Consider the following 26866-nt stretch of genomic DNA (forward strand, 5'->3'; position numbering starts at 1 on the left):
CCGGGCTTCAGCAGCTCGGGCCGCGCAGGACCGCGGTGACAGCCGCCCGCCCAAATCCCCTCAGGAGCCGCCAGCCGGCCTCCCGCGCTCCCGCCGTCCCTCCCCCGCTAGCCGGGCAACGCCCCCTCAGCTGCCCGCCCAATGCCGTTCGACGCCCCGCTCCTTCTGACAGGACCGCTCTCCCCGCCTCGTTCTGATTGGTTCCTCGCCCCGCGGCTCTGCCCCTGCTCCGTGCTCCCTGGTTTCTTCCGAGGGCGGGCCCCGCCTCCTGCGCCGCGCGGTCCCTGCCTCAGGGTTGAGGCGGTCCCTTTCCGAACAGTCCCTCAATGGCCACCGTAGCGCAGGCCGTACGTGGCAGTGGGGCCGCGCCGGCCTATGAGCGGCGGCCCCGTGCCCCGGAAGGGGCGTGGCGCGAGGCGGAAGCCCCCCTCCCCTTTTCCTGCTGGCCCGCCGCTCGGTGCCCCCTCCCGCTGGGCTCCGCCATGTCGCCGGTGCGGGCGGTGCTGGCGCTGCTGGCCGCGCTGGCGGCCCCGGCTGCCGCCTACTTCGTCAGCATCGACGCGCACGCTGAGGAGTGCTTCCTGGAGCGGGTGCCCTCCGGCACGAAGATGGGGCTCATCTTCGAGGTGGCGGAGGGGGGCTTCCTGGACATCGACGTGGAGGTGAGGCGGGACGCTGCCGCGGCGGGCTGACCTTGGGCCGCGGGTGCCGTGCTGAGGGGGAGGGCTGCCCCGGCGGCCGGGCCCTGCGCGCCGGGTGCGGGGGTGGGGAGGCCGTGGCGGCTCGGGGCAGCGCCCGGGAAGGCAGCGGCGTCGGTGCCCTGTGGAGGCGAGGGGGCGAACGCCGATTTGAGGGGGGTTGAAAAACCGTCCGTGAAGTTTGGGACGGTCCCGCCTCGCCGCCGGGGCTCCGTGGGGCGGTCTCGCCGTCGGCTTGCTGGACAGGAGTGCTCCCGGGCCTCGGCGGGTGGCCTGGGCGGTCCGGGAGGGGACGAGGTGCCTCGGCTAAGGCTGCTCGTCGTTTCTGCTGTTGCTGTGGGAGGCAGTCTTCCTGCTTTCGGGGCCGTTCTCTGGAGGTTTTCTTCGTCATTTTGCTCGGTGTAGGCTTGTCATAATAAACTGTTTGGCGGGAAGAAGGAATAGGATTAGTCTTTACGAAAACCTGTTGCTTATTCTGGGAGCAGCGTGTCTCCCCTTGAATCAGAAGGTGTTGTCTTTAATCAGGTTGTTTGCTGTCCGGAAAGTTGTAGGTAAGTCCTTTTCCTCAATGAGGCCTCGCTCACACTGGTAAGAGAAAAATAAAAAAAATTCCTTCTGTCTTGGTGAAGAGTAGATGGTTGTTTGGGATAAATTCATCATGAGAGAGTTGTGCTGAGAATGAATATAATTGTTTAAAATTACGCATTGCTCGAATACGGGACAGAGTCAGGAAGCTATGAAATCCCGTTCAGATGTCGCTTCCGTTGCCTGATGGGATGGAAGTCTTAAGATCACAGTCACCCTGAGCGCTCCGTATTCAGGCCGGTAGTCCATTGGAAACGGTAACTGCAGCATTACACAACTGTAGTCAGTTACTATTGTATTGTCAATGCAATAGTATTGACATATGGGAGAACGTCTTTCTTCCCTTTTTGTTTTCCTTCAAACGTCAGACATAAGGTTTCGCCTGCAGTTGTTAATTTGGCTAACAGCCAGGGCTGTCAATAGCTGGTTTACTTGTTCTTGAATGCTTCTTATCTTGAGTATGGAAGGTCAGTAATCTTGGCCAGTAAGAGAGGCTTATGTATGGTTTTCTTTACCAAGAAGTTTTTTGGTTTGTTTTCGTTTTTTTAAAAAAAATAAATATCTCTGTGCAGAAAAACACATCACTGCTGTTGACTTGTGAGAGGGAAAGTATTAAGAATGCCAAACCAGTCAGATTACAGATGGTATTGGTAAATCTGACCGGATAATTTCAGAATATGCATGCAGTGCTGTAATGGTGTATTTAAAACCGCTGTATTTTAAATAAAATGTATGATAATTTGTTTTCCCCATCCAGATTACAGGGCCTGATAATAAAGGAATTTATAAAGGCGATCGAGAGTCCAGTGGAAAATACACGTTTGCCGCCCACATGGATGGGACTTACAAGTTTTGCTTTAGCAACAGAATGTCCACCATGACTCCCAAGATAGTGATGTTCACTATTGATATCGGGGAAGCTCCAAAGGGGCAAGACATGGAGACAGAAGGTGAGGAAGACTCCTGTAAAGAAATGAGCTCTGGCTCAGGAGCTTTTTCCCTATGTGCATGACTTCTGAACTTGACTAGGGATCTCACAATTCCTGTTTCTTCAGACTGTCTATTTAGCTGTTCTCTTGCACAGCTAAAATGGATATGGATGGTTTTAGATCTCATTACATGATTTAGCGCAAAATCACCAGGGAATCACTTGGCCATCTGCAGAAACTAATGCTTTCATCCTTAGTCTTTTCATCAGGTTCATTCTCTGATTTCTAGTTTGCTCAGCAGTATGTAGACTACTACATGCATTAGTTGAGCTCTTTGATAAATGTGCTAATATAAAAATTTTCTTAGCTGTGTAAATTACTGTTTTATCTGCAGCCTTTTGTCCTGTACTTGTGTTCATCTCTTACACTTTTCTCTAGGTGGTGGAGATACCTGGGATGGTATGTGTACTGCTTTTTGAAAGCTCATTAGCATCTTGTCTTTTGCATATGTTTATTCACTAACAGCTAACGTTTGCTTTTTCTCTGTAACATTTGTTTGTAGCATGAGAATGTCTTCTTTAATAAACTACATAAAAGGTCTGATTCTGAGCAATGCTGAGCACCTGCAAGCTTCCATCGAGATGTTTATATAGTTAGCAGCTCTTGGGATCAGGTCCTTGAACTGTCCGTGACAGTTTGTCTTCAGGTGGTTATTTATGGCTAACAGAAGACTTAATCAGGAGTTTTAGGTGAAATTAAACTAAAACACTGAACATCCAAGAACACTGGATATTTTAGACAGTATTTGCTTTCTATTGCTAAAGTGGGTGTTGAGTAATGAAGGGCTTTTGGAAGCAATAAGCTCCTTCTTTTAGCTTACGAATTATCAGTAGTGTCACAAGGGGAAAAACTTCAAACTTGTAATTTGCTGTAAAAGAAATAAATGAATGTATTGGGTAACAAGTGACAAAGTTTTTATTTAGAAATCACTAACTAGCTAGAAAGGCAAAAAAATCTTGTTTTCTGTTTTAGCAAGCAAATAACTGTGTGCATTGAGTGCTAGATATCACTTAAAAAGTAACAACTTCCTAACTTCTGTTTTTCTGCAGAAAGACTCAGTTAAATCTTTTATTGAGTCTGAATATATCTGTTGTAAATAGTAGTGTAGCTTTAAATTTTTAGGGCAAACACTTTTTCTTGAGTGTATTTTTTTGGAGTGGGTGTAAACAATCCCTGCAACTGTAATTTCTTCTCTTACTGATAAACTGCACTTATTGCAATGACCAGTTGGCAGTGAAAGTAAGGGATTTACGTTATTAGCAAAGTGAGTGTGGTTTACACAACTATTTAGATTTTAATTGTAACTTGTATGAGTTATTCTCTGGTCCTCTCTTTGACTCTTCCCCATAAGGTGTGTATTTTGAATAGCTTTATTTTCAGATTGTGATCTGAAACACTTAGTTTATAAATAAAAACATAATAAGGTAGCTTGAAAGTCACGTATGTCCCTTCAATGGCAAATGTGTTGGTTTTTGTGACTTTTTTTGAGAGCTGATTGCCCGGGGTGTGTCTGTGGAATGGTATCTTGAACTTCTCTTGATGCTAGAAAACTTTGAAAATTACTTGCATAATTTATAAATTTGTAAATGGACAGTTCTTTGAGCATGAGTGTATTTAAAAGATGCTGTGATTGATGTCAAATCGCTAAATCTTGGATCTCTGATCCTTCCATTTGCTGAACTCTCTCAAGCTAGTTTTCTGTTATCATTGGTTTGGTATTTTCCTTTTCTGCTTTCACGACATACCAGAACCTGAAGCCAGTTCCTGCCCTCTGCCAGGCCCCTTTGGCATTGTTTCTGCTGAATGCTGTGCTTCAGCTAAACTGGAAGATCACAAGATATGAAATGTTGCTTCAGAAAGTGATCTCGTTTTGCCAGCATCATGATCTTAAGCTAAATTCTCAGTCGTTCTATTTTTGCAAGCTTAACAACTAGGAAAAGCTGTAATGTTAAGACAATTTGCTTGGAATATGTTGGACGATATTGGCAAAATAGATACTAGTGTGTGGTATTGATCTCATGTGTTCTTACATTCCGTTTTTCTGGAAAAGTATGCTCATATTGGAAATAAGTGGTCTGTACTGACTCTAAATTGTGTGTCTTCTGCCTTCTAGTTGGATGTGGAGAAAGTTTTCCCATTTATTAAATACCATAGAGACGTGTTAGGAAAAGTGGCACTAGGAAAGCTAAACTTTACTTTGCTGTAAAGATAGAAAGTTTTCAGTTGTACAGACTGCATTTTTCAGAACTTATGCGACAAGAAATTAAATGTAACTGTTCATAAATTTTAACAAATTGGTTTTTGAGTCAGTAACAAACTTTCTGATGCTTCTGAAATTATTCCACAGCTCATCAGAACAAGCTAGAAGAGATGATTAATGAGTTAGCAGTGGCCATGACAGCTGTAAAGCACGAACAGGAGTACATGGAAGTTCGTGAAAGAATACATAGAGCAAGTATGTGTCTTTGACTTAAATGCCTTCTCCCCTCTCAGATGAATTTACAAAATGTGATTTAAAATACAAGCCCATGAAAGCTATTCCAAGTTACTAAAAAAAAAATAAATATTAGAACAAGTTCTGAAGGACCTGCCCACACAGTAAAGAATGTAGTTGATGTTTCAATCTTCTTTAAATTGGCTTACCTCTTATGTAATAGATTGTTACGCAAAACAATCATTCCTTAATTGGTGTAAATTCTATAGTTCTTTGAATGGCATATTCACGAAGATATCAGTAATGGTATGGTTCCCAGGGCTAGACTTTGGTTGAACTATTACTTCATCCTTAAAGTGGGTGTAGCTTAATAATTGAACTAAAGTTTTTTTTTTTTTAATATTTTGCTGAAATAGAGCAGAACTACTGTTGTTTCCAAGTATAGAATATGGTTAACTCTCGAGTCACAACCCTCACTTTCTGAAATACAGCTTTAAAGTATGACTGAGAGCGCTAAGTGGTGCATTAGGGGAAGCCCAGTGAGAATAAAGGGCAAATATTTTTAATGTAAAAATACAACATTATATTAAAGCACTGTCCCCATAACTTTTTGAACCTATGAGTATCTACAGTTTTATGACTTTTGTTACTAATGGTCTGATTTAAGAAAATGCTAAATTTTTAGAACCAAAGATGATGAACCTTTAGAAATTGCCCACTTGACTTTGAGACTGTAATATGCAACCATTACTTGAAAAAGCAAGTGGCTTCTGTTTGGCAGTTACAAGCTTCTGTCTGGCCTCTTTGAAGGTGGGCAGAATAGAGAAAGATGCTGCAGTGTATGTCCAAAGTTGAGGTTAAAACCGGATGTTTTAACATTGCATAGCACAGTTCAAGCTGTTCAGAAAAATACCCCCTCCTCAGCTCTCAGATCTCATCTCCAAGATTGCAGAGTCCTTCTGGGACACTTGTAATGACGTGATACAAATATCAGTGGGTTATGTGCAGCACTTAAGTTTCAGTGACAAAGTGTGTCTTAAGTTTGTTTTAAATGCTTTGTTACTTACTACTTTTTTCTTTTTTTTTTTTTTTTTTCCAGTTAATGACAACACAAACAGCAGAGTGGTTCTTTGGTCATTCTTTGAAGCTCTTGTACTAGTTGCCATGACACTGGGACAAATCTACTACCTGAAGAGGTTTTTTGAAGTCCGAAGGGTTGTTTAAGAGTACTTTTCTGGTCCCGGATTTCAGTTCACTGTCTACCAAACATCCTGGTCACAAAAAAGTCACTTAGTTTCTGAACCCTCTTTACTGAACTGTAAAACTTATTTGCTTATGTTCCTTCCTTCCTAGTTAAAAATGAATTGTTTTTATATATCTTCTGTAGCAAAAGCTGTGCTGAAATCTTGTCACTTAATTGGCATAATTTTTTTCACTTAAATCTGCCTAGTCTGTATGCTAAGCGAGGTCCAAGCAAGCTGCAAATGCTGTATTTCAACTGTAGTAACAAGCAATGTTGATGTCTTTTCTAACTTTTTTTTCCTGTTTTCCTAAGTACTTGCAGTTCTATCTAGGGAAACGGTCCAAGGCCCTAACATGACTGTTTGCATTTCTGACATCTTTAACCCTGCAGTAGGTGTTATGAAATCAAAATAATCCCTTCTTCACTTACATAAACTGCCAAGGAGAAGCGATTGGAACTTTGTTCTGATAATGAACAGAAGACAGCTGACCACTTCCGATCTAGTATTCATACCTAGTTGCTATTTAAAAGAAAGTCTTCAGTAACGATCCTAATTACATCAACTTATTCCCAAAGTTCTTTTAAATTAAATGGTCGATACGAAAATACATTTTCTCCTCTCATTACCGAATGTTCATCGTATGGTTTTTAGTCTTTCACAGGTTTTATATTGAAGCCAGTTGTGTGCAGTGTCTTGGCAAACAATGGTTAACCCTTTGGTTTTTGCAGGTCCAAAGCTCAGACTGTTGGCGCTCTTGCAGAATGCGTTAGTGTTCAGGAAATCTGGATTCCTGGTGCCAAAGGGTTAATGATTCTGGGGGTTTATTGCGATGCTATGCAGCCCTTGTATTTAAGTTAAGTGGCAGTCTCTGCCATTATCTGATCATAATTAGCATAATGCTAAATACTGGTGTGTTTTTGTTTTCAGGCACATGTAGATTTGTTTTTGTATAAAGTTACTTTCCTCGGTATCTGAAGATTGGTTTAAAAATTAAAGAAGCGTCTGATGTGGGTGCTGAGCCAGGATTATGTTGTGACTGATGTATATTAGTTGTAATCATTTTTGGGGGTGGGGTGGGGTCTTTTCCAGGGGTGAGCCTCTACAAGTAACACACAACAGTTTTGTACAATTAATTTAAAATTTGTTACAGGTTTTCATGTTCCGGGTAAAGTTTTTTCAACCTTGGGCAAACACTTGCAGCAGTTCTTCAGAAAGGTGGCTGTTACACCTTATTGTAACTGTTGTGTGCCAATATTTTTGTGTAAAACACTTAAAATTGAATTCTAAGATGTACATTTAAAAATTGCTTGTGAATCTAAATATGACCCAGGTTCGATAAATAAACAAATTCTTTAAAAAAAAAAGTGACTTTAGGGTGTTTTTTTTTCTCTTTGATAGTTTAAGGAAGTATAGTTTAGCACAAAGCTTTTTCACAGAGTATCTCTTAGGATATCAGGAATTCATCCCACTCCATGGGCGGGTAGAAGAAATCGCAGGTAATTCTAAATGTAGAATGAGTTTGCTGCTCCACCCCGGGCAGCTGGGTGTCACAGTGCTCCTGTATGACCCGCAGAAGTACTTGCTATGATAGGCCGCTTGCCACAGAAATATGATTTTTTTTTTTTTTTTTTTTACTATAGCCAGGTGTTTACTGCCCAGTTCTCTCTGAGAGGAGGCAAAAAACCCACAGGGTGAGGCGGGAGGCAGCGGACGCGGAACCAAAGTGCTGCGGCGCCTGTTTCCGGGCGGCCCCGCTGAGGCCGGACCCCGGGGCGTGGGGGGAGAGGCCGGGCGGCGGACGGGGCCGAGCCGCCCGTCCAAGATGGAGGCGGTGACTGAGGGGAGCTGGGAGTCGCTGCCCGTGGCGCTGAGTCCGGGCGTGCTGCAAGCGCTGCGGGAGCTCGGCTTCGCCCGCATGACCCCGGTGCAGGTGAGGGGACGCTCCCCGCCGGCCCCAGGCCTGCGGTTGTCCCGGGGAATGGGGAGCCGGGGCACCGGCGCGGAGGCAGGGCCTGAGGAAGGAGGGTGCGGGCGGTGTCAGCAGCGCCTGGGCCAGCCCGTGCTGGTCTGGGGACGGGCTGCGCCGTCCCCTCTGGGCGGTGTCGGGGGGCTCGGTCGCAGCCCCGAGGGCGCAGGTCGGAGCGGTCACTGGATTTTGCAGCAGCCCTTGGCTTCCAGTCACTGGCTCTGCCTGGGTAATGGTTAGAGAGAGCTTGGATGTCTCTTGTGGGGATTTAGCCTCTGTGAGATTTACTTCCACCGTAGCCAATTCAACCGTTCATGTGATGTTTTTCTTTTTTTTAGTCTGCCACCATTCCACTCTTCATGAATAACAAAGATGTTGCAGCAGAAGCGGTGAGTGCTTTTTCTTGGTTGAGTCTATTGCTTTTCTTGGTTTGTCTCTGGAGCTGAGGGAGGGCTGACTCTGTTTCCTGTCTCACAGGTAACAGGCAGTGGCAAAACCTTAGCATTTGTCATTCCCATACTGGAAATTCTTCTCAGACGGGAAGAAAAATTAAAGAAAATGCAGGTAAGATCAAGTTATTCAGTTCTGAGTATACTTTTATGAAGTGCCAACAAGATTTGGGGACTTCAGGAAAAGTACCAATAAGGAAAATTGCATACACATAAAGTGACTATGTGCTCAGCTCTTTGATAGAGCAGTAACAGCAAACTGTTTAAAACTTGAAAATAAATATTAGGATGCTTTCTTTGCACTTAGATACAGCTTCTTATTTGACATGGTCAAAACAGGTTTCTGAGCTGTTACAAAAATGTCTTAAAATAGCAAATACAATGATGTACTGCAAAAAAGAGTCTTTGAATGCTTTTTAACATCCATTGACTTGGAATACATTTTAGTGTATGGGGAGCTTGCACTGTTACTTGCTATTAAATGTCATTATTAGAAACTGTTCTTTGAGCAGAGGTATTTTGCACATTGGTATAATGCCTCTTTCATAGATATTTTGTGTTATTTTGTATACTTTATTGTGTTTCTGTGGAAATGTTTAGTCTAAAACTGGGATCATAAATATGGCTCGTATTCGCTTAGCTTGTAAGGGAGAATTTTGCCCAAATCTTACTTCTAGTCTGTTATTTTCCACAAATTCCTTTTGTTTTTCATGTGCAGGTTGGAGCTGTAATTATCACACCAACGAGAGAATTAGCTATTCAAATTGATGAGGTGCTATCACATTTCACAAAACACTTCCCCAGGTTTAGGTGAGTGAACTTTAGGCTTGTTGTGACCACAGTTCCTTTTTTTTTGGACTTCTGTCATTCGTACACTAGCAAAACTTAAAGATGACCTAAATCTTTCTGTTTTATTGTCTTAGTCAGATTCTTTTAATTGGTGGTAGGAATCCCATGGAAGATGTTGAAAAATTTAAAGAACACGGGTGAGTTGATTGTCAATAACTTTTATCAGTACCTTGCAGCCATGGTTTTCTCCGTGTCCTTAGGGTTTTGAGATTAGGGCTTTGGTCTTGCTGGTGCTAAAATTTGATGGTAATGCATGAGTAGGTTAGGTGTATGCTGAGGAAGTTGTGGATTCTTTTCCTTGGGTGAGATACGCCATAATGAGATAACAGGAAAGGATCATATGTGAAATCAGTATCATTTACATGCTGTTTGGGTGAAGAACAGTGTGCAGCATGGTGAGCTGAAAACTCTTCACTGAATATTTCAGTTCCTTCTTTCTTGTAAATGTTGTACTAGCAGTAGGCTCTAGTGAGATTGAGACTGTGCTGATGAATAATTTTCTGGAACTGGTGCTCATACAGATGATGAAGTCTTGAAGCAATCATATTTGCCACTGGCTTTTGCATAGAGGTACCAAATATTTCTTCTAGCTGATAGTTGCTTTCCATAGTTGCTGATTATATTCTAAACTTTTCTTATCACAAATGGTGTGCTTTCACCTGATTGTTTTTCTCCCATCAACATAGTGTCTGAAAGGCACTGAGACATGAATAGAGTTAGAAGTGACAAAATGAAATTGTTTTATTGAAGAATGCAGTCAACTTGTGTACAGGTTTCTGCTGTGATAATAATGTTGGCAGCTCCCCCAGAGTCCTTATCTTGCACAGTTACAAAATTGCTACATGTCTTGTTCACAAACAGTGGGAACATCATTGTAGCCACACCGGGCCGCTTGGAGGATCTGTTCAGAAGAAAAGCAGATGGGCTGGATCTAGCAAGTTGTGTGAAGTCTCTTGATGTGTTGGTATTAGATGAAGCAGACAGACTTCTAGATATGGGCTTTGAAGCAAGGTATTTAAATAATAAATTTTGGTAATACTTCTGAAGTTTTAAATGAGTTCATATATGATTGATGTGAATGAGCGTGGCCTACAATGACCTCTAAAGTTAGATTTCTTCTGTTTTGTTCTTTTATCTCTCCTTGCTCCGAAGGTTACATAAAGCAATTGCTAAGGGGGAAGAGAATCAGGAAAGAGTGGATCCTTGATGAATACAGAGTTTAAAATGTCTTTTTTTCTGATCTATATTAGCACATGCTATATTAATGCTTGATTAAGTATCATTATTTACACATCAGAATGGCTTAAAACACTTCAACAAATAAGCTTTGATGTCTCTTTTTCTCTCAAAGTTAAGGTAATTAGTTCAATAGAAGATTGGCATTTGATAATAAAAACTATTTTGTTTGTAAGCTCTTACTTCCAGTGATTAAACTTCTTTCTGAGGGAAGTCTTGGGACAGTTATGTTTTACATGTGCTTACTTGCAGTTTAAATGCCATTCTGGACTTTTTGCCCAAGCAGAGACGGACAGGTCTGTTCTCAGCAACTCAAACTCAAGAGGTGGAGAACCTGGTGAGAGCAGGCCTCCGGAATCCTGTCCGCATCTCCGTGAAAGAGAAGGGAATGGCAGCAAGCAACACACAGAAAACTCCAACACGCCTGGAGAACTATTATATGGTGCGAACCTCTGTGCTTTGTGATGGTTTCTTGTTCCCCTCTTCTTTTTTCCTGGTTCTATCTTGGCCAGTTAGGATCACATTAATAGAGGAACGAGAAGTCTCAAAGACTTTTGCAGGTTCTCCAAAGATCAGTAACCAAGCTAAGGAGAAAGATGTAAATCAGCAACCCTCTTGTTTCCTGCTCTGTGGGTTTTGTTTAGCTGGCCAGGAGTTGTAACCCTAAACTAGCTGCAGTGCTGTGGCTCCTTGACCTGCTTGTAGTGAATGGGTATGGGACGAGACTTTGGCAAGTCCAGAAAAGTAGCTGAGGGATACTTGAGGTAATACTGCAGGAGAGGTATTGTGGCTGGGGATGGGAAGACTGGGAGCTTAAGTATTTGTTTTTACTTAAGATACATAAAAGAGTAATATTCCACATGATGAACCGTGGTACAAATGGTCAGTATTATGAAATTATGCCTGTAGGCATTTATCAGTGCACAATGAATGGAGGAAACTGGCAGATCACTTTGTATCAAGTCCATTTTCTTATTTTTTTTTTCTTTCACATTGTATAGATCTGCAAAGCAGATGAAAAATTTAATCAGTTGGTGCATTTTCTTCGACAGCACAAACAGGAAAAACATCTAGTCTTTTTCAGGTAATTCTGTTTGTGTTTCATTGTGAAAACAGTATGGTGTTTTATTACTTAAATTCCAAAACTGTGCCCTATGTTGACAAGGACACAACTATTTTAAAAGCAATTAATTTTAATAGCTATCTTGTAGAATATGGTGCCTAAAAAGAGATTGATCATTGCTTCATGTCAGGATTGTGTTGAACTTTATTAAGCAAAACATAAATTTTATATGCATTTTTAAAGTAAGGCATTCTAGATGATATTATGATGTTAATTATAAAAATGATGTACATATTTTGAATAAAAATAGGCAATAGGGTACATTTTTGAAAGATCTCAGACCACTCTAGCTTGGCTGTCTAAACCAGATTAAAAATGCAGCGTAATCTTTTGCTTTTATGTCTGTCTGTATCACAACAGCACGTGTGCCTGTGTGGAATACTATGGGAAGGCTTTGGAATCCTTAATTAAACAAGTGAAAATAATGAGCATTCACGGGAAAATGAAGCACAAGCGTAACAAGATCTTTACTGAGTTTCGGAAGCTCCCAGGGTAAGAACATATGAACAGGCTAAGCCAGCCAAAAGTAAGAATAGTAAGGGATATGTAATTTTGTCTGCCACTTTAGGGCGGAAGAGTGGCGTTGTGCTGAGGAGAAAGATGCTACCAGCTGGTTCTGAATGTATTTATGACAACACAAACTACGCTTAAGTACTCAAAGTATGATCACAAACAAAGTGCAAATGTGACTGGAGCATGTCCAGCCTAATTTAGATAATCCGTGTGGCAGCATGGAAGGTGCAGGGACATGGATTTAGGATATCTTGCAGCCTGGGACCCTCTGTAGTTTGTGCTGCTGGCTGGCCAAACATAGCACTATGAAGCCCGTCATTACTGCTGCTATCAGTGCTACTATTTTAACTGGGCACACTGTACCATCACATGCTACAACTTCACATTAGCCTTGCTGTGTAAACGTACCATCGATAGGGAACCTTTTCCTGATTGGTAACCAGAGTGGAGATCCAGGATACTCTTTTATTAGTATATGAACAAGAATATGGCCACACAATGCTGTAATTTACCTGCAGAAAAGTATTCTTTGTCAGCTTTGCAGGATGTTGTTAAGAAACTCTTGCCTCATTAGCTGTCCTTTTTTTTTTATTGCATGGGACCTGAGTTTTAGCATTTTATATTATAAGAAAAATAATTACCAGCAGACTGGAAGAACAACTTAAGTCTTTTAATAAAACTTTTACAGCATTCTGTTCAGCCGTGGTGGATGCAATGGTGATTTAAAAATACAACTTGTAATAGGGAATTGATTTTTCTTAGTGATCTAATGTAAATCACATTCCTTTTCATAATGTTACGTAGAATTTTAGTTGGTGAAAACTGCAACTACCTTACAATATTTTTTCTCTTTTCAAAAAACAAATGTTTTAAAACGTTTTGTTCCTCATTTTCCAGTGTAGATGCAGAATACACAGCAGGGGGGAGACTGGCTCTTCTCAAATGACAGTTTAATGAAAATACGTTTTTTTTTTCTTCCTAGTGGCATTTTAGTTTGCACTGATGTGATGGCCCGTGGCATAGACATTCCAGAAGTACAATGGGTTTTACAGTATGACCCACCTAGCAGTGCGAGGTACAACTTCAGATCTTAAGAACCTTTACTCTACTTGTGGTCATGTTACTGTACTGTTCAGATATAAACTGGGAACCCAAACTGCGGAAAACATTTAATCGCTGCCTGGAAGTTAGTCTGAGTGAACACACAAAACAGTGCATGAACAAGGGAGGTTGAAACACTGCAATTTTTGTTGTAACTGCTATGAATTGAAATGACTTTGTGTTGCGTGCGCTTAAGTCAAATGAGTGGTCGCCACTTATATTTGTGTGAAGAGGCACTCTGGTGTAAGGGTTAGTATGAGAGTATCAAATAACGAGAAGTAAGACACTAGGGTGAATGAGAACAGAGATGAGAGGGGGGACAGAGCTCGAGGAATGGTACATTGAAAGCTCACATGAAAGCCACTTTTCCATGTATTTTAACTTCCATTGTCGTAATTCTCCCTACAACCTGCTTAAACTTTACCCCCAAAACAGATACCCCTTGCTTTAGCATACAGTCCTAACAATTGAGTGGCACTGCTACACATCTCTTTTATTGCATTTTACTAATTCCTATTGGTTTAGTTCAAATTATGTAGCACTCTCTATTTTCCATTCCACAAGATTTGCCCTTTTACTGCCTAGTACTTTAAAATCAGACTGAGCATCTCCCGTTAAGTTAGCTCTGTATTGTGTTGTTTCAGTGCTTTTGTGCATCGGTGTGGTCGAACAGCACGGATCGGCAATGTAGGCAGTGCACTTGTATTTTTGCTTCCCATGGAAGAATCTTATGTTAACTTTCTCTCAATCAACCAAAAGGTTAGTAAACTTTTATTCTACCTCAAAGCAGGAAAGAGCAAGTGGACAGGCTTACTGATAGGAGTTTTGAAATCAGAATTTGTAGAACTTAAGGTCATATGTGTAGGTCATGTTTTAGCAGAGCTGCACAGTTAAAAAAAGACAAGAGCTGCTTATTAATCACCAAATGCAACTACCTTGTAGAACACGATTGCTCCCAGTGTTATCTCCCGAGTTTGTAACAGGAATATGTGATGCATCGAGCAAGGAAAGGCTCTTCATTTCTAAGGGTGTGTTGATTGAACATTTCCAGAAGGGCAGCACTGGCTTACAGTCCTACCCCCAACCCCGCTACCACCAGTTCATACACTCCACCCTCTCTGCTGTTTATTTTTAACTCGGATAATTTCCTGTGCCTGCTCCTGCATTTGTGGGATTAATTGTATAAATTCTCTAGAGGCCTGCTAATGAGAACGTAGGTTGGTAAGGCATGAGATCATGAGATGATGTTATGCCTCTGGAGCTGCAGTGTGTGAACTCTTCTGCTGGGCTAGGACAGCTGTTGTGTGGGGCTGTTGAAATAACCAAGCAGAAGGGGGAAAAGGGCTCAAAGCTGACTGAAGATTAACTGGGGAAGAAGTGTGTGTTTGAAGTTTCACAGTGCGTTTAAAATCATCCAGCTGAACTTTTCCTTCGGTTTTGTATTTGTTCTCTGGCTTTCAGTGTCCCATGCAGGAAATGAAACCACAGACAAATGTGTTAGATCTTCTTCCAAAACTCAAGTCCATGGCCCTAGCTGACCGGGCAGTGTTTGAGAAAGGAATGAAAGCCTTTGTGTCTTATGTCCAGGCTTATGCCAAACACGAATGTAATCTCATCTTCCGAATAAAAGGTAATTCCCAGCAGAGGCTGGTATCTTTTACTGTTCTTTTCAGAAAACAGTATTTGGTTTGGGAAAAAACGTAGTCTTCTTGTCCACAAGCTTCAACCACTGATTCCTGATCTCAGACTTACTTTCTGCAGTATCAGATTCTGACAAAACTCTTATTTTTTCAAGCAACTTGTTTCTCATTGTTTTCAAGAGAAAACATTTAATTAGTGAGTTTGACCAAACTGACGTAAGCATAAATAAAAGTGACTTAGTATTTTCACTAGTATTAAGTATAGAATGCAAACAATACAATAAGATGTTTTTTTCTGTGACTGACTTAGTGAAAGTAACTTTTTATCCAGCAGGAAACTGACTTTAAAATCTTTATTTTAACAGATCTGGATTTTGCTAGCCTTGCCAAAGGTTTTGCATTGTTAAAAATGCCAAAGATGCCTGAACTAAGAGGAAAATGTTTTCCAGACTTTACTCCAGTCACTGTTAATACAGACTCCATTTCATTTAAGGATAAAAATAGGGAAAAACAGAGACAAAAGCAATTAGAACAACAAAGAAAAGAAAAACAGGAAAATGGAGGGAAAAAGAAATTCATAAAGAACAAAGCCTGGTCAAAGCAGAAAGCCAAGAAGGAGAAGAAAAAGAAAATAACAGCTAAAAGGAAGCGTGAAGAGGTAAACTGTGTCCATTCTATTAAACTGCATGCGATTGCTGTAGCATAGATACATACTTTGAAATTGCAGAGAGCCATGGGATTTTAGGTTAATGGAACCGACCACTGTAAATTAACTTTTTAGGACCTTGACAGGCAAAGCATAAAAAAATTATAGAGAAGCTTTTTAAAGCCAAACACTAAAATAACTTCTTAGCACTCTGATGCTAGTCAGTAATGCTGCCAGCATAATAGCATGGATTTTCAGAGGTCCAGCAGTATGGCATGATGGTAGACAGTACTTGATTTCTTTTTCTTTTTTTTTTCCTTTTTCAATTCTCAATGAGTGTAACTGAGAATTGGATAGCTTCTTAGGTAGAAATTGAGTATTATTTCCTGCTTGGATACTCCTGGCAAAATCTGAGTTGTAAGCTTCTCTTATGTTCAGCTGTACAGAATGAAAACCTTTTGGGGCTGTGTCTAATTTGTTGTTTTTCAACTGCCAACAGGGCTCTGATATTGAAGATGAGGATATGGAAGAGCTGCTGAATGACACAAGACTCTTGAAAAGATTAAAAAAGGGAAAAATTAGTGAAGAAGAGTTTGAGAAGAGACTAACAGGCAGCCAGAGTAGACTTAAAGTAGAAGCTGTTGCTGAACTAGAGTCTGAAGGTTGACAGTTATTCTAACGCCACTTTTACATTAAAATACTGCCTATTTCAATAAAACTGTATTTTTCTAACAAAATAATGATGCAGAGAACAGAATTGATCTAACTTCTTCATAAAGAGACCTGGCATCCATAAAGACATACGAACAAGCCTGCAGTTAAGAACAAAGCTAAAAGCACCACTCTTGTGTGGCATGGCAGGAGCTGCAGGTTTCCATTAGCAGCCTTGTGTAGGTTTTCATTTTGGTTCTTTCAGGTATGTACCACAGATCAGTAAGTAACAGCATACCTCAGAATGAGTTTGAATACACCATAAGGTATTTTCTTTTACAGTATCAAAATACTCCACCCATCTTTAAAATAATTTATTTTAGGTCCTTAGAAGCTGTAGTAACTTATGGACTTTTTTTTTTTAATAGTGGTCCATCCACATGTAAGTTTGGCTTTAAAAACTCAAGAAGGCTGATAATTACATTAATCCTTACAATGTTGTTTCTTTACCGTGTCCATGTAACTTGTATCATCTTCTTCGGTGACTATCACAGTTGTAAGAACTTGGAAGATGATACATCCTGTACAAAGTCCTCTGTTACAGATAGAGTTTAATAAGTTCATCACTGACAGCTGATGGAGTTAACACACCGAGGTCTGTAAACAGTAACGTAATTAGTGATGGTGATGTGTAGTCAATCCAGGGGTGCTCCTCTGTTAGATTCTGACTTGTTTTCAGAGTGTCTGCTTTGTACTAGAAGGAAATGGAGACCATTAGCTATTATACAACTGCAAGTTAAAACCTCTTTTGGGCAAGAGTGGTACTATAGTCTCGAGCAGATGTCTGTGGTAGAACTGAAGGAAGTCGGTTGCTTTAAAATGAGGCATAGGCTGATGCCACCTTGGTCTCAGCTATTTTATCTTGTGTATGAAGTACAATTTGTAGTTCTGGAGTGTATTGATTTAACTGTTTCTTGCGCTCAGCTGCTCCTGTGCCCCAAAGGAACCGCTTTAGGAACTACGTTAGTATTAAGACAAATTATGGCTGCTTGGCATGTGACTGTAACATGGAGCAACTCCATATTATGTAAAGTAAGCTAGAGTAGAGAGATCCAGATAAATGAAGGCATGCTTAGATTAAAATTTTTCATAGACACGTAAGTGTGCATGAAGGGGTGGTTAAGAAGTAATTTGAATTTCTCTTACCTTAAACTTGTCTGGGACATCCTGCTGATTTAGAGGGAAAAGTCTTACAAACTTGAAACTTTCTGCTACCACATAAAATGGCTTATTCTGAGCTTTGGCACACACAGCAATTTGATTAGTGCCAATCTGTGGAGACAGATGGAGAACAGTCAGTGCTAGCATGATATAATATTGCCCAGTTTCCAACAATAAATAGACGTTTACTGGATAACATCCAAATAGAAAAGACTTTTCAGAAAGCCTTGAATTCTTCAGAGAAACCAAACTTTAAAAGTCTAGAATTTACAGAATGATGTAGTAAACTCCCTACCTATTACCTTGTTAATAATGCCTCCGCTTTCAACTACGCCTTCAGCACCAACTAACACCAGGTCCACTTTCTCCATAATGTAGCTGTTCAAAGGGGGGGAAAAAAATCCAAGTCTTATTGGGTAATATGACAAATGACTTGCTGAACAGAACAGAAATTAGTAATTCAAACTCACTTTTCTGAACTAGTTTTATCTACCTATGTAAGTCCACATGCTGTTATACATTCTTGGAGTGAGCTTTCATCTGCTTCCCTGGCAGGAATATTAAGTAACTGTATCTTCTCCAGCCATAGCTGACCTTGGCAATTGTGTAAATGCTGGAAGAAGTTGAAATCTGACTAGGAATGATACTCGGTTACAGGAACATGGGTCCCTGTGGTAAGTTACTACCTACACAGTGAAGTGTAACTGCGCTGTGATAACCTTAGCCAAATACATAGAATGCTCCTCATCTAATCCCCTTTCTTTACATCCCTCCAATGTGTTTTGTTAATTGAAAATACAAATCTAAAAAGAAAACCATCAACTAAGTGATTTGAATAGACTTAAGGTGTGAAACAGGACTTGTAGACTTGTCCACTCAAGCCACTGTCTTCCCTAGATAGAGGTGTGTTGGTAAGCAGACTGGTACATATTCTCTTGGAGGCAGTCTCTTAGACATTTTGCACTTAGGCAAGAATTGAGGTTCAAATGTATCATAGTTCTTTCTTTTCTCATGTTTTGGACTTATACTAAGCAGTGGTAATTTAGCAAATAGCTTAAGAAACCCCAAAATGGTAACACACACAAATTAGGAAAAAAGTTGCCTTTTTGCATAGCACCTCAGTTCTTTTTTTACAGATATCCCCAAGTTCTACACTTAGGTCTGACTCCTTTTTTCATTCTAACACACCAACATCAAATACTTGTTTTGTAGCAGACATACTCTCCTAATTGTGCACTTAAAGGTATAACTTGTTTAGCTTGTTTGATGACTATGACTAAGTAACAACCTCTGTAGTTGGAACAAGCTTCTAGGAAACTTACATGTAACACTATCAAAATAAAATTGTGATGAAGAATATTAAGCTTTAATGATCAGACTTACCCAACTGCAGCATCCAGAATCACAGTCACAGGAATGTTCAGCTTCCTCAGGGCTTTTGCCATTTTTTGCCTATTAAAAGAACCACATTTGAAGCTTTATAAGGCTCTTCTTTAAAGGCAATGCTAGAAAAATATTGTCTGAAAGACTGAAACCCGCAACTGCCCATGTTCCCTTGCCTGTAGTTTTGGCTTATGATGTACCCTCTAACAGAAAATAAGTTCTTGTGTAGAAATGGAAACAGATTACAACAAACGCAACAAAAGTAAAGTCAGCTTGTTTTAGCAGTCAGGAATTACAGCTACAGAAAGATGAGTCAGTGAACTATTATTAAGACGACAGATTACCTAAACTGTTTCAGCTTTTCCATCAATAGGGTGTAAGAAACAAGAAATAAAGCATGGGGTGCATTGCTAGAAGTTATTTCAGTGAAGCTGGAAAATTGTATGTATTCCACTGAACATCCTCGATTCTAGGGAGAGACTGGTTAGCAACACGTATTATCTGGTATGTAGGATTTATTGCTTATACACAGTATGCTCTGAAGAGGGAAAGCTTGCGCTGCTGCTATCAGTAATTAATATATTTTATTTGGCATCTTCAAACAACATTGTTAGCGAAATGTTTTACTTTGCTATGCTTAAGATAATACTGATTATTTTAACCTACTTTTGAAGCAGACAACTAGAAATCAGTTGTCTCCCATCTCCCAAGGGAAAAGTAGGTTGCCTGGCACTGACTGAAAGTTTGCAAGCCTTTGAGGAAAACCTAGATAACACTGCAATTAGAGTATTTAGTATGGGGAATTACTTGCCAATATTGGGGGTTTTTTTACTTGTCCAGAATAATGTGATATTATTAGTGACAGTCACCATTTAAAATGCTGCTAACAAGCCTAGCAGCTTTTCTTAAGGTATGACAGATTTGATGCTAGCTGTAACTTACACTGTTAACCCAGATAAAAAACAAATTAACGAGTACTTGCCCTGCTTGATCTGGCTGTGATTCAGTAACATAAACACTGAATCGCTTCTTTGACTCAACAGCTGCTTCTAACACTCTGAGGACCACTCTTGAGTAGGCATGTGTCAATATTTGCTGTCAAAAAAACCATAATCAGATATTACTTTTGCTGAGCTTTGGGAAACGTTTACTTTTGTAAATTATGTCATGGCTTTTACTTCACACAACTGTCCATCAGTGTTAAATAATAATGTATGTCACTTGTACTCTACAAATCATAGGATGGCAAACCACCCTGTAAGCCGGACATTTTGTGGCCAGCCCTGATGCAGCTAAGGGGCGATGATCTAGTACCTTAAACGCAAACTCGAAGCTGTGACTCCTCAGCACCTCTTGGACTGCATGGAAATGGAAGTGGGGGAGGAAAATAGTCTTAACAAAATAGAGCGAAGGGCGATGTTACACCTATGTACTTGCAGAAGCCGCCATCAGACAACGCTGTTGTGAACGTTAATAAATTTCACTCCCTCCCGCCCCTGCTCTGTTTTTCCATTACTGCAAGCAGCAGAGCAACAGAAGGAGAGTGACCCTGCCTCGGCCTACTTACAGCACCGTCTCTGATGAAAGGATGACACAGCTTGGCGATTTTGTTCCTCGAGAGAGAGACTTTCCTCAGGAAGATCTCCCCACGCTCAATCATGATTTCTTTGCACTTGGAGTAGTCCTGGAAAGCACCGCGATGGCTGCTGTGAGGCTGGAGGGTCCCCGCAGCAGGCAGCGCGGCCGAGCAGGGGGACAGCCGCCCTTACCGAGTACTCCAGGGAGGTGAGGCTGATGAAGCGCAGGAAGAGCTCCCCGCCGGAGGAGACGGCCACCGAGGAGTCCACCCGAGACAGGGTGTCGATGGCGGCCAGCAGGCTGCTCCTCAGGCCCTGGATGGTCTCCCCTGCGGGGAGGCAGAGGTGCGCGGTCAGGGCAGGGCTGGGCCTCACCCCCGCGGGCCTCGCCGTGGGGAGACCCGCGGCAGAGGGGAGACCCCGTCCCGCCCGGGGCTGAGGAGGGACCCGGGCCCACCTCGGTCCTGCTTGAGGAAGCCCAGCAGCACGCGGATGGCGACCACGGCCGAGGCGACGTCGGGGTCGTCCCTCAGCTGCGCCCTGAAGGTCTCGATCAGGTCTGCAAGGCAACGGGGCGCGGTCAGGCCCGGCCCGGCCCGGCGCTACCCCGCGCCGCCCGCCCCCCGCTCCCATTTACCGTCCGTGCTCATGGCAGCGGCCGCTCCGCTCCGCTCCCCTCCCCGCCCGGCCGCCACACCGCCCGCCTCGCCTGGGCGTGGCGCCGCCCGAGCGACGGGACGCGTTCGGATGACGTAGCGCCGTGCCGTGGCGTCATCTCCAGGCACCGGGAGCGGCTGGCGCTGCCCACCGGCGCTATGAGCGCGGGTGAGGCGGCGGGTTCCCGGGGAGCGCGGCGGCGGCGGGAGGGGGGAGCGGCCGCCGGGGCCCAGCGGGCCTCAGCCCTGGGGCCGGCCGGGCTGCGGCCGCTCCGGCGGCCGGGTTCCTTCCGGAGGAGGCAGAAGCAGGGCCGAGAGCGGGGCTCTGGGGCGCGTCCTCGTCGCCCCGGTGCCTCCTAAGGGAAGCTCCGCCAGGCCCGTGGGGCAGCCCGCGCTGCCAGGCCGGCAGCTTCCCCGTGTTCCCGCCGCGGGCCGGGCCGGGCTCTGCCCGGCTCCTCTGAACTGCCGGGGTCCCGGGCGAGCCCCGCCGCTCGGTGCTGCTCGGCGTTTCGCGCGGAGCTTGGAGTGACGCTGCTGTGTTGTCACTTTTTCAGATGATGAGCTGAGCCTGCTGGTCATCGTCGTCGACGCCAATCCGATCTGGTGGGGAAAGAAGGCGCTAGGAGAAGCTGAGGTATGTCTTCTGGGTGTTGGTACTAGTGATGGTGATTTTCTGAGGGAAGAACCTTTCTTTTTTTTTTTAAATGTTAGTAAGTAGGCAACAGGTGGGGTTAGTCTTTGATTTCTGAGGTATGCTAACGTTGTCTTCTAAAATGGATATAAGGGCTATTAGAATATTCCTTTTACAGTAGCTACCCAGCGTTGTGTGTTTGTCAAAGCTTTTTTCCTAAATGCTTGCTATTAAGAAAGGAAGCTTGTTCTGTGTCTTCAAATTCAAGTTCTTCTAACTACAGTTATTTGTGAGATTTCTTCTAAATTGCTTAACTGTGTTACTGTGCTATATCTACTTTTGTCTTTTTTTTTCTTTTTTTTTTTAGCAGTTCACCCTGTCGAAATGCATTGATGCAGTGATGGTGCTGGGAAATTCACACTTATTTATGAATCGCACCAACAGACTTGCTGTAATAGCAAGTCACACACAAGAAAGGTATAGCTGCTTCTTAACAGTGTAAATGTTTAAAGTGCACTTTACTATATCTGTGTGCTGATTTTCTTGTTGGACTGAAGTATATAATTGAAACCAGGTTTAAATGCATAATGTATCATTGTCTTAAAAAGAGAAATTGACTAAAACAGTGTAGGAAAGAAATAATCTTAGTGCCTTACACAAAGCAACAAAAAGGCTTTTAAGACAGAGGGAGGTTTAAACAGACTTTTACTTAAAAATATATGGAGAGAGGGAGAGAGAGGATGGTAGAGATGCAGCAAGCAGGACAATGCAAGTGGCAGAAGTTTCCTGTTCAGTGGATATTTTTCCCCCAGATATTGGTGAGTCTCAGGATCTACCCCTAAATGCAGGCATGGTATCTATTTGCCAGTTCTCTTAAGAGATGTCTTGAAAGGAGGGAGGTGAATGTGCATTTTACTCCATTTTGAGTTTGAAAATTGCCTGCCTTATGTAGTCTCTTTAATGTCTAAAGTATTTAAGTTATTTGAAATTATACTTCAGAGTATTGCTGTCTACAGCTGATTAGTTTATGGCATTTTTTTCTTACAAGGTTGAAGACAAAGCATGAATACTTTGTTTTTCCTCTGTTTCAGCCGTTTCTTGTACCCTGGGAAGCGCTGGGCTTTTGCCGATCCATTTGGAGATGGCGGTAGTTCCATGGAATCTAATTGCTCTGGCAGCAAGGATGGAAAATATGAATTGTTAACAGCAATAAATGATGCGATTGCAGAAGAGATTAAAGACCTCATGACAAAAAGTAAGGAGAAGAAAATTCTAGGCTTAATATGCAGAATTGCAAAACACCTGGACTCTCGAGTTGTAGGAATTTCCTTTATTTTGATCATGTGAATTTTATTATGTTTAAAGTAGATGAATTTTTTATAGTTGACACTTTAGGCCTCTGCGTTAATACTATTTGCCAAAGATAAAACTTGTAGTATTTGGTATGGTGACGTTCAGCAACTGTTTTATATATAAAAGTAACTTTTGCAGCTTCTCTTGTATTGCAGCTGACATGAGGGGCCAGCAAACAGAAACTCTATTAGCAGGATCACTTGCTAAAGCACTTTGCTGTATCCTTTTGATGACAGAATCTTCAAAGTCTTTATTTTAAGACTGTTTCTTATAATATTAATTAAGATTTACTATTCCTGTTCTGTAATAATACTCAAAACTGAAACGTTTGCCTAATAACTGTGGGTCATGCTCATTAAAATGTGTGTTGGCTAAGGTGGTGAATACGTGGTATGGATACTGGAGTTATTTCCACGAATAGAATGTAGATTCCTTAATGTCAGCTAATGTAGATATCAACAAGATGGGCAAAGAGGTAAAAGGTAACGCCTCTTCTCCTGTTTTGAAGACTTAAATAAATATTTGAATTGGAATAACAGATGAAAGTGCATATGTACATACAAATATCCATATGTTTTGACACACCCCTATTTCCAAAATCGGGTGGTAATAGGTACAGGTTTATCCTGATTATTTGAAGTTGCCCAGTTTAAACTAGGTCTGGGTGACAATTAAAAGTAAAGGACTCGATCATTAGTCCACATTCTTACTCTGATTTTCTGTTGAATGCAAGTGAAACGAGTAAAACTGAAATTGGCATATCCTTAGAACAACTGGAGGTTGAAAGTCACAAAATGCACAGATCTTCCAAAGGGACCACCTGCAGAGCTGTGATGATAGTTTACTTTCTTACTCAGTTTTGGTCTTCCTCTTGTGACTTCTATAATCAGGAAAAGTGCTATTTGTGCAAATAGTTTTGCAAGGAGCATGTTGGACTAGAATCAGCTATACATTTCAGATTACTTTAATCAATGAGAAATACCATATAACTTATGTGTTTCAACCAGTGAGTTGGTAATGAACAGCTTTGAACATTTCTTTCCTGAGGAACATCAAACTGCTTTTGGACAATAAATTAAATGGGTCTGCTTTCATAACACGTCTGAATTAGTCCACAGGTGCTTGTCACTGGGACTGTAAAATAGTTTCATATACATATTTTAACTGAGATGTTAGACCTAAAGTCTTGGGTGTTCGATATCTGAGATGTTAGATGCTACAGAATTAAAAAGGCAAGCTACAGGCAATAGAAACAATGTGCTCATGCATTTCTTTTTTTTTTTTAATACTTAGCCAATCAAGAAATGAAATCAAGGATTTTGGTAAGAACTTTTGCTGACGGTTTTCTTTTAGTCTTGAAATCCACTGATATTATGTAGGCTAACAAGTTTGAATTGTTTTATTTAGGTCATAAAAGCAGCAGAAGACAGTGCATTGCAATATATGAATTTCATGAATGTGATCTTTGCGGCACAGAAACAGGTGAAGCTGACATTTTTTTCATATTATATTATTTTTTATTAATGTGCAAAGATAAGAAAATTGTTCATTTCTCTTATGATAATGTTCTGATCCAGTGAAAGAGCTTCCCTATGGCTGTGGTGGTCCTGCAGCTGTAAAAGCATGTGCATTTATATGTGGAGTGCATTTATAGCAGAAACAGGTCATGACAGTAACACTGCTGAGGCTACATTGGTCCTAGCTGAATTTGTTTTTCATGTGTTTCATCTCTTGTCTTGCAGAGTATTTTGATTGATGCCTGTGTCTTGGACTCTGATTCAGGTCTTCTGCAACAGGTACAGACTTCCTATTCTTGTTTGCTGTTTACATTTATTTGTAGATACTTGATGCTAGATGGTTTGACATATTCTAAAGCTGTCGTCTTTCCTTTGTTTCCAGAGTGGGTGTGGAAATATGTTCAGTGAATCTGACAGTTCCAACATGCAGGCCTTGTGCAGGATGTGGGTATTTTAAATATCCTGTTAATCTCATAAAACATAACCATCTGATCATGCTCTCTGCTTTCCAGGCTTGTGACATTACAGGTGGCATATATTTGAAAGTGCCCCACATGCCATCCCTTCTGCAGTATTTGTTGGTAAGTCATTTAAAAAACACTTCAGTGTTTTTCCTATATCACATGTGAAATCTTACTGACTTTATTGACAAGGTAGTACAGCAGTACCATTCCAATTTGCAAAATATTTTTTCTCTGTTTGTGCAGTGGGTATTTCTCCCTGATCAAGAGCAAAGATCACAGCTTGTCCTTCCACCTCCTATTCATGTTGACTACAGAGCTGCATGCTTCTGTCATCGAAATCTCATTGAAATTGGTTACGTGTGCTCTGTGTGCTTGTCAAGTAAGTTTATAAATATTTAAGAGTCTGATTCCTTACAGTCAAATGAACTATTTTAGTGAAAGCCAATTCTTTTATTTTCCAGTATTCTGCAACTTCAGTCCTATTTGTAGTACATGCGAGTAAGTGTTTCTTCTTCTTGTTTCAAGGGTGGGTGTGGAAATACGTTCAGTGTATCTGACAGTTCCTTTTTTTATGTTTTTTTTCAGGACTGCTTTCAAAATATCATTGCCACCTGTCATGAAAGCTAAGAAGAAGAAATTAAAGTTAGCTGTGTAACAACATTATGTAAATACACCATTACCTCCTCCTGTAATTCCATGAAATGGAACATACTTGAGAAATTGATGGCACTTTTTATTGGGTATGGAAGAGAACTGTATGCAGTGTTACTACTTGTTTTGTAAGGGATAAATATTTAAATCGTATGTCTTCTACACAGCCCTTTAAGTAACAAATCACTGTATTACCATGTAACCTGTGCTGTTTTAAATACTAATTCTTAATTGTGAGAGGAACCAGAAGTTACAGCCTGTTAAGAGATGCACCCTGCGAAGTAGAAGGTATTCTGGCCACTGCAAAGTTTCATACCTCCAAGTTATTTTCAAAGACAAGAAAGCTCTGATTCTTTTTGTATGTTGGTGTAAAGGTAAGAATGACCATTTCACTGGTGTGCAGGATTAGAACCTTAGTGCTATGTTATTCAGGCACTTCAACTTCTTGCTAGCTTTTGCTAGCAATTTTTAGACTGAAACAGCATTAGTTTCAAAATAAATGAGCCAACGTTTTCGAGATGGCTTAGAACCCACCTCTTTTTTTAAAAAAAACCCATGCTAATTGTGCACTGCATGTGCACTCATATTGTATTCGTATTCCTTTGACTGTACTGTCTTTGTGGTATTTCTTTCTTGATTGGATATCTCTTCATTCATGAGTAAAAAGACCACCTTTGTTTAAAGTAAATGCAGATTAGCTGGTTAGTCTTTAAAGTTGTATTTTGAAACTGGAAAACAAAAAATGTCATTCTGTGTGACAGCAGGCACACTTTTTTTTTAGTATGTGGTTTTACGTCTGGCATTGGACAAGTAAAAATGAAAGCTTTTGGATTAGTGTTTTTTATGGCAGAACATGAGGGTATGCTGTGTGCTTTTGAACATGGCTTTCACTTAGACAAATAATCACCGCTTTTAAAAAGTAACTGTATAGTTTGGTTTTTTAACCTGTTGCTAGTAACTGATGTTTTCCCGAAAGGAATGCAGAGAGTAATTGTTTCCGACATAGAAGAAGACTTAATTTTTTTCCCCAAGGCGGATACAGGAATTTGTCATGTCTTGATACTTGCATCAGGTTTTTGTCCATGTAACAGCTATAGTGCCAGTCTTCTACTGGCTTGTTTGATTGTCAAAAGCTGTTTTGGTTGATGGCCGTATTTATAATTTACTTTGTATAAAACCTTTGTAATAAAACCTGTTCTTTTTCAAATGTGGCTAGATATTGGTACAATAACAGACGTTTTTACGGGTGAGCTACACGGCTGCCTTGGAACGTCACTGTGTTGGCAGTA

General features: G+C 41.3%; 4 protein-coding genes across 9 annotated transcripts; 3 read left to right on the plus strand and 1 right to left on the minus strand.

Annotated features, from left to right (window-relative positions):
- The first annotated feature begins 418 nt into the window (after positions 1-418).
- Positions 419-7323, plus strand: TMED2 (transmembrane p24 trafficking protein 2). Of its 2 annotated transcripts, XM_075041419.1 has the most exons (5): positions 419-662; positions 2041-2233; positions 2651-2671; positions 4620-4727; positions 5806-7323. In XM_075041419.1, exons 1-5 carry the CDS (start codon positions 483-485, stop codon positions 5928-5930), a joined length of 627 nt encoding a protein of 208 aa, XP_074897520.1. In that variant the 5' UTR covers positions 419-482; the 3' UTR covers positions 5931-7323. The 2 variants fall into 2 exon arrangements, with proteins under 2 accessions (XP_074897520.1, XP_074897521.1); XM_075041420.1 differs by lacking the exon at positions 2651-2671 and having other exon boundaries at positions 423-662; positions 5806-7322.
- A 398-nt stretch (positions 7324-7721) lies between these two features.
- On the plus strand, positions 7722-16336 carry DDX55 (DEAD-box helicase 55). Of its 3 annotated transcripts, XM_075041412.1 has the most exons (14): positions 7723-7880; positions 8255-8305; positions 8394-8480; positions 9084-9175; positions 9289-9351; positions 10076-10225; positions 10703-10892; positions 11452-11534; positions 11934-12065; positions 13069-13161; positions 13832-13946; positions 14649-14817; positions 15193-15485; positions 15973-16336. In XM_075041412.1, exons 1-14 carry the CDS (start codon positions 7773-7775, stop codon positions 16138-16140), a joined length of 1794 nt encoding a protein of 597 aa, XP_074897513.1. In that variant the 5' UTR covers positions 7723-7772; the 3' UTR covers positions 16141-16336. The 3 variants fall into 3 exon arrangements, with proteins under 3 accessions (XP_074897514.1, XP_074897513.1, XP_074897515.1); XM_075041413.1 differs by lacking the exon at positions 9289-9351 and having other exon boundaries at positions 7722-7880; XM_075041414.1 differs by lacking the exon at positions 13069-13161.
- A 147-nt stretch (positions 16337-16483) lies between these two features.
- EIF2B1 (eukaryotic translation initiation factor 2B subunit alpha) lies at positions 16484-21095 on the minus strand. Its single transcript, XM_075041415.1, is given in 10 exon segments — positions 16484-16878; positions 17331-17456; positions 17648-17723; positions 18729-18797; positions 19711-19823; positions 20296-20412; positions 20498-20634; positions 20763-20864; positions 20943-20973; positions 20976-21095. Coding segments are annotated over 10 exon segments (1032 nt in total). The 5' UTR covers positions 21081-21095; the 3' UTR covers positions 16484-16722.
- Positions 21042-26784, plus strand: GTF2H3 (general transcription factor IIH subunit 3). Of its 3 annotated transcripts, none has more exons than XM_075041416.1 (13): positions 21042-21130; positions 21516-21595; positions 21960-22069; positions 22684-22847; positions 23101-23163; positions 23398-23427; positions 24239-24267; positions 24353-24427; positions 24688-24741; positions 24975-25043; positions 25170-25305; positions 25388-25424; positions 25512-26784. In XM_075041416.1, the coding sequence occupies exons 1-13, from the start codon at positions 21121-21123 to the stop codon at positions 25579-25581; spliced, it is 927 nt and encodes a 308-aa protein (XP_074897517.1). In that variant the 5' UTR covers positions 21042-21120; the 3' UTR covers positions 25582-26784. The 3 variants fall into 3 exon arrangements, with proteins under 3 accessions (XP_074897517.1, XP_074897519.1, XP_074897518.1); XM_075041417.1 differs by having other exon boundaries at positions 21043-21130; positions 21963-22069; XM_075041418.1 differs by lacking the exon at positions 25388-25424.
- The last annotated feature ends 82 nt before the right edge of the window (positions 26785-26866 follow it).

Source organism: Buteo buteo, chromosome 11, assembly GCF_964188355.1.
Source record: "Buteo buteo chromosome 11, bButBut1.hap1.1, whole genome shotgun sequence".
NCBI lineage: Eukaryota > Metazoa > Chordata > Aves > Accipitriformes > Accipitridae > Buteo > Buteo buteo.

Coding starts and splice junctions, on each gene's coding strand:
- GTF2H3 (XM_075041416.1), top strand. Junction 22,848..23,100: donor TAAAGACCTCATGACAAAAA/GTAAGGAGAAGA, acceptor CTTGTATTGCAG/CTGACATGAGGGGCCAGCAA. Junction 25,044..25,169: donor CCCTTCTGCAGTATTTGTTG/GTAAGTCATTTA, acceptor CTGTTTGTGCAG/TGGGTATTTCTCCCTGATCA.
- DDX55 (XM_075041412.1), top strand. CDS start 7,773: ATGGAGGCGGTGACTGAGGGGAGCTGGGAGTCGCTGCCCGTGGCGCTG. Junction 7,881..8,254: donor CCCGCATGACCCCGGTGCAG/GTGAGGGGACGC, acceptor TCTTTTTTTTAG/TCTGCCACCATTCCACTCTT. Junction 13,162..13,831: donor GACCCACCTAGCAGTGCGAG/GTACAACTTCAG, acceptor GTGTTGTTTCAG/TGCTTTTGTGCATCGGTGTG.
- TMED2 (XM_075041419.1), top strand. CDS start 483: ATGTCGCCGGTGCGGGCGGTGCTGGCGCTGCTGGCCGCGCTGGCGGCC. Junction 2,234..2,650: donor GCAAGACATGGAGACAGAAG/GTGAGGAAGACT, acceptor ACTTTTCTCTAG/GTGGTGGAGATACCTGGGAT. Junction 2,672..4,619: donor TGGTGGAGATACCTGGGATG/GTATGTGTACTG, acceptor ATTATTCCACAG/CTCATCAGAACAAGCTAGAA.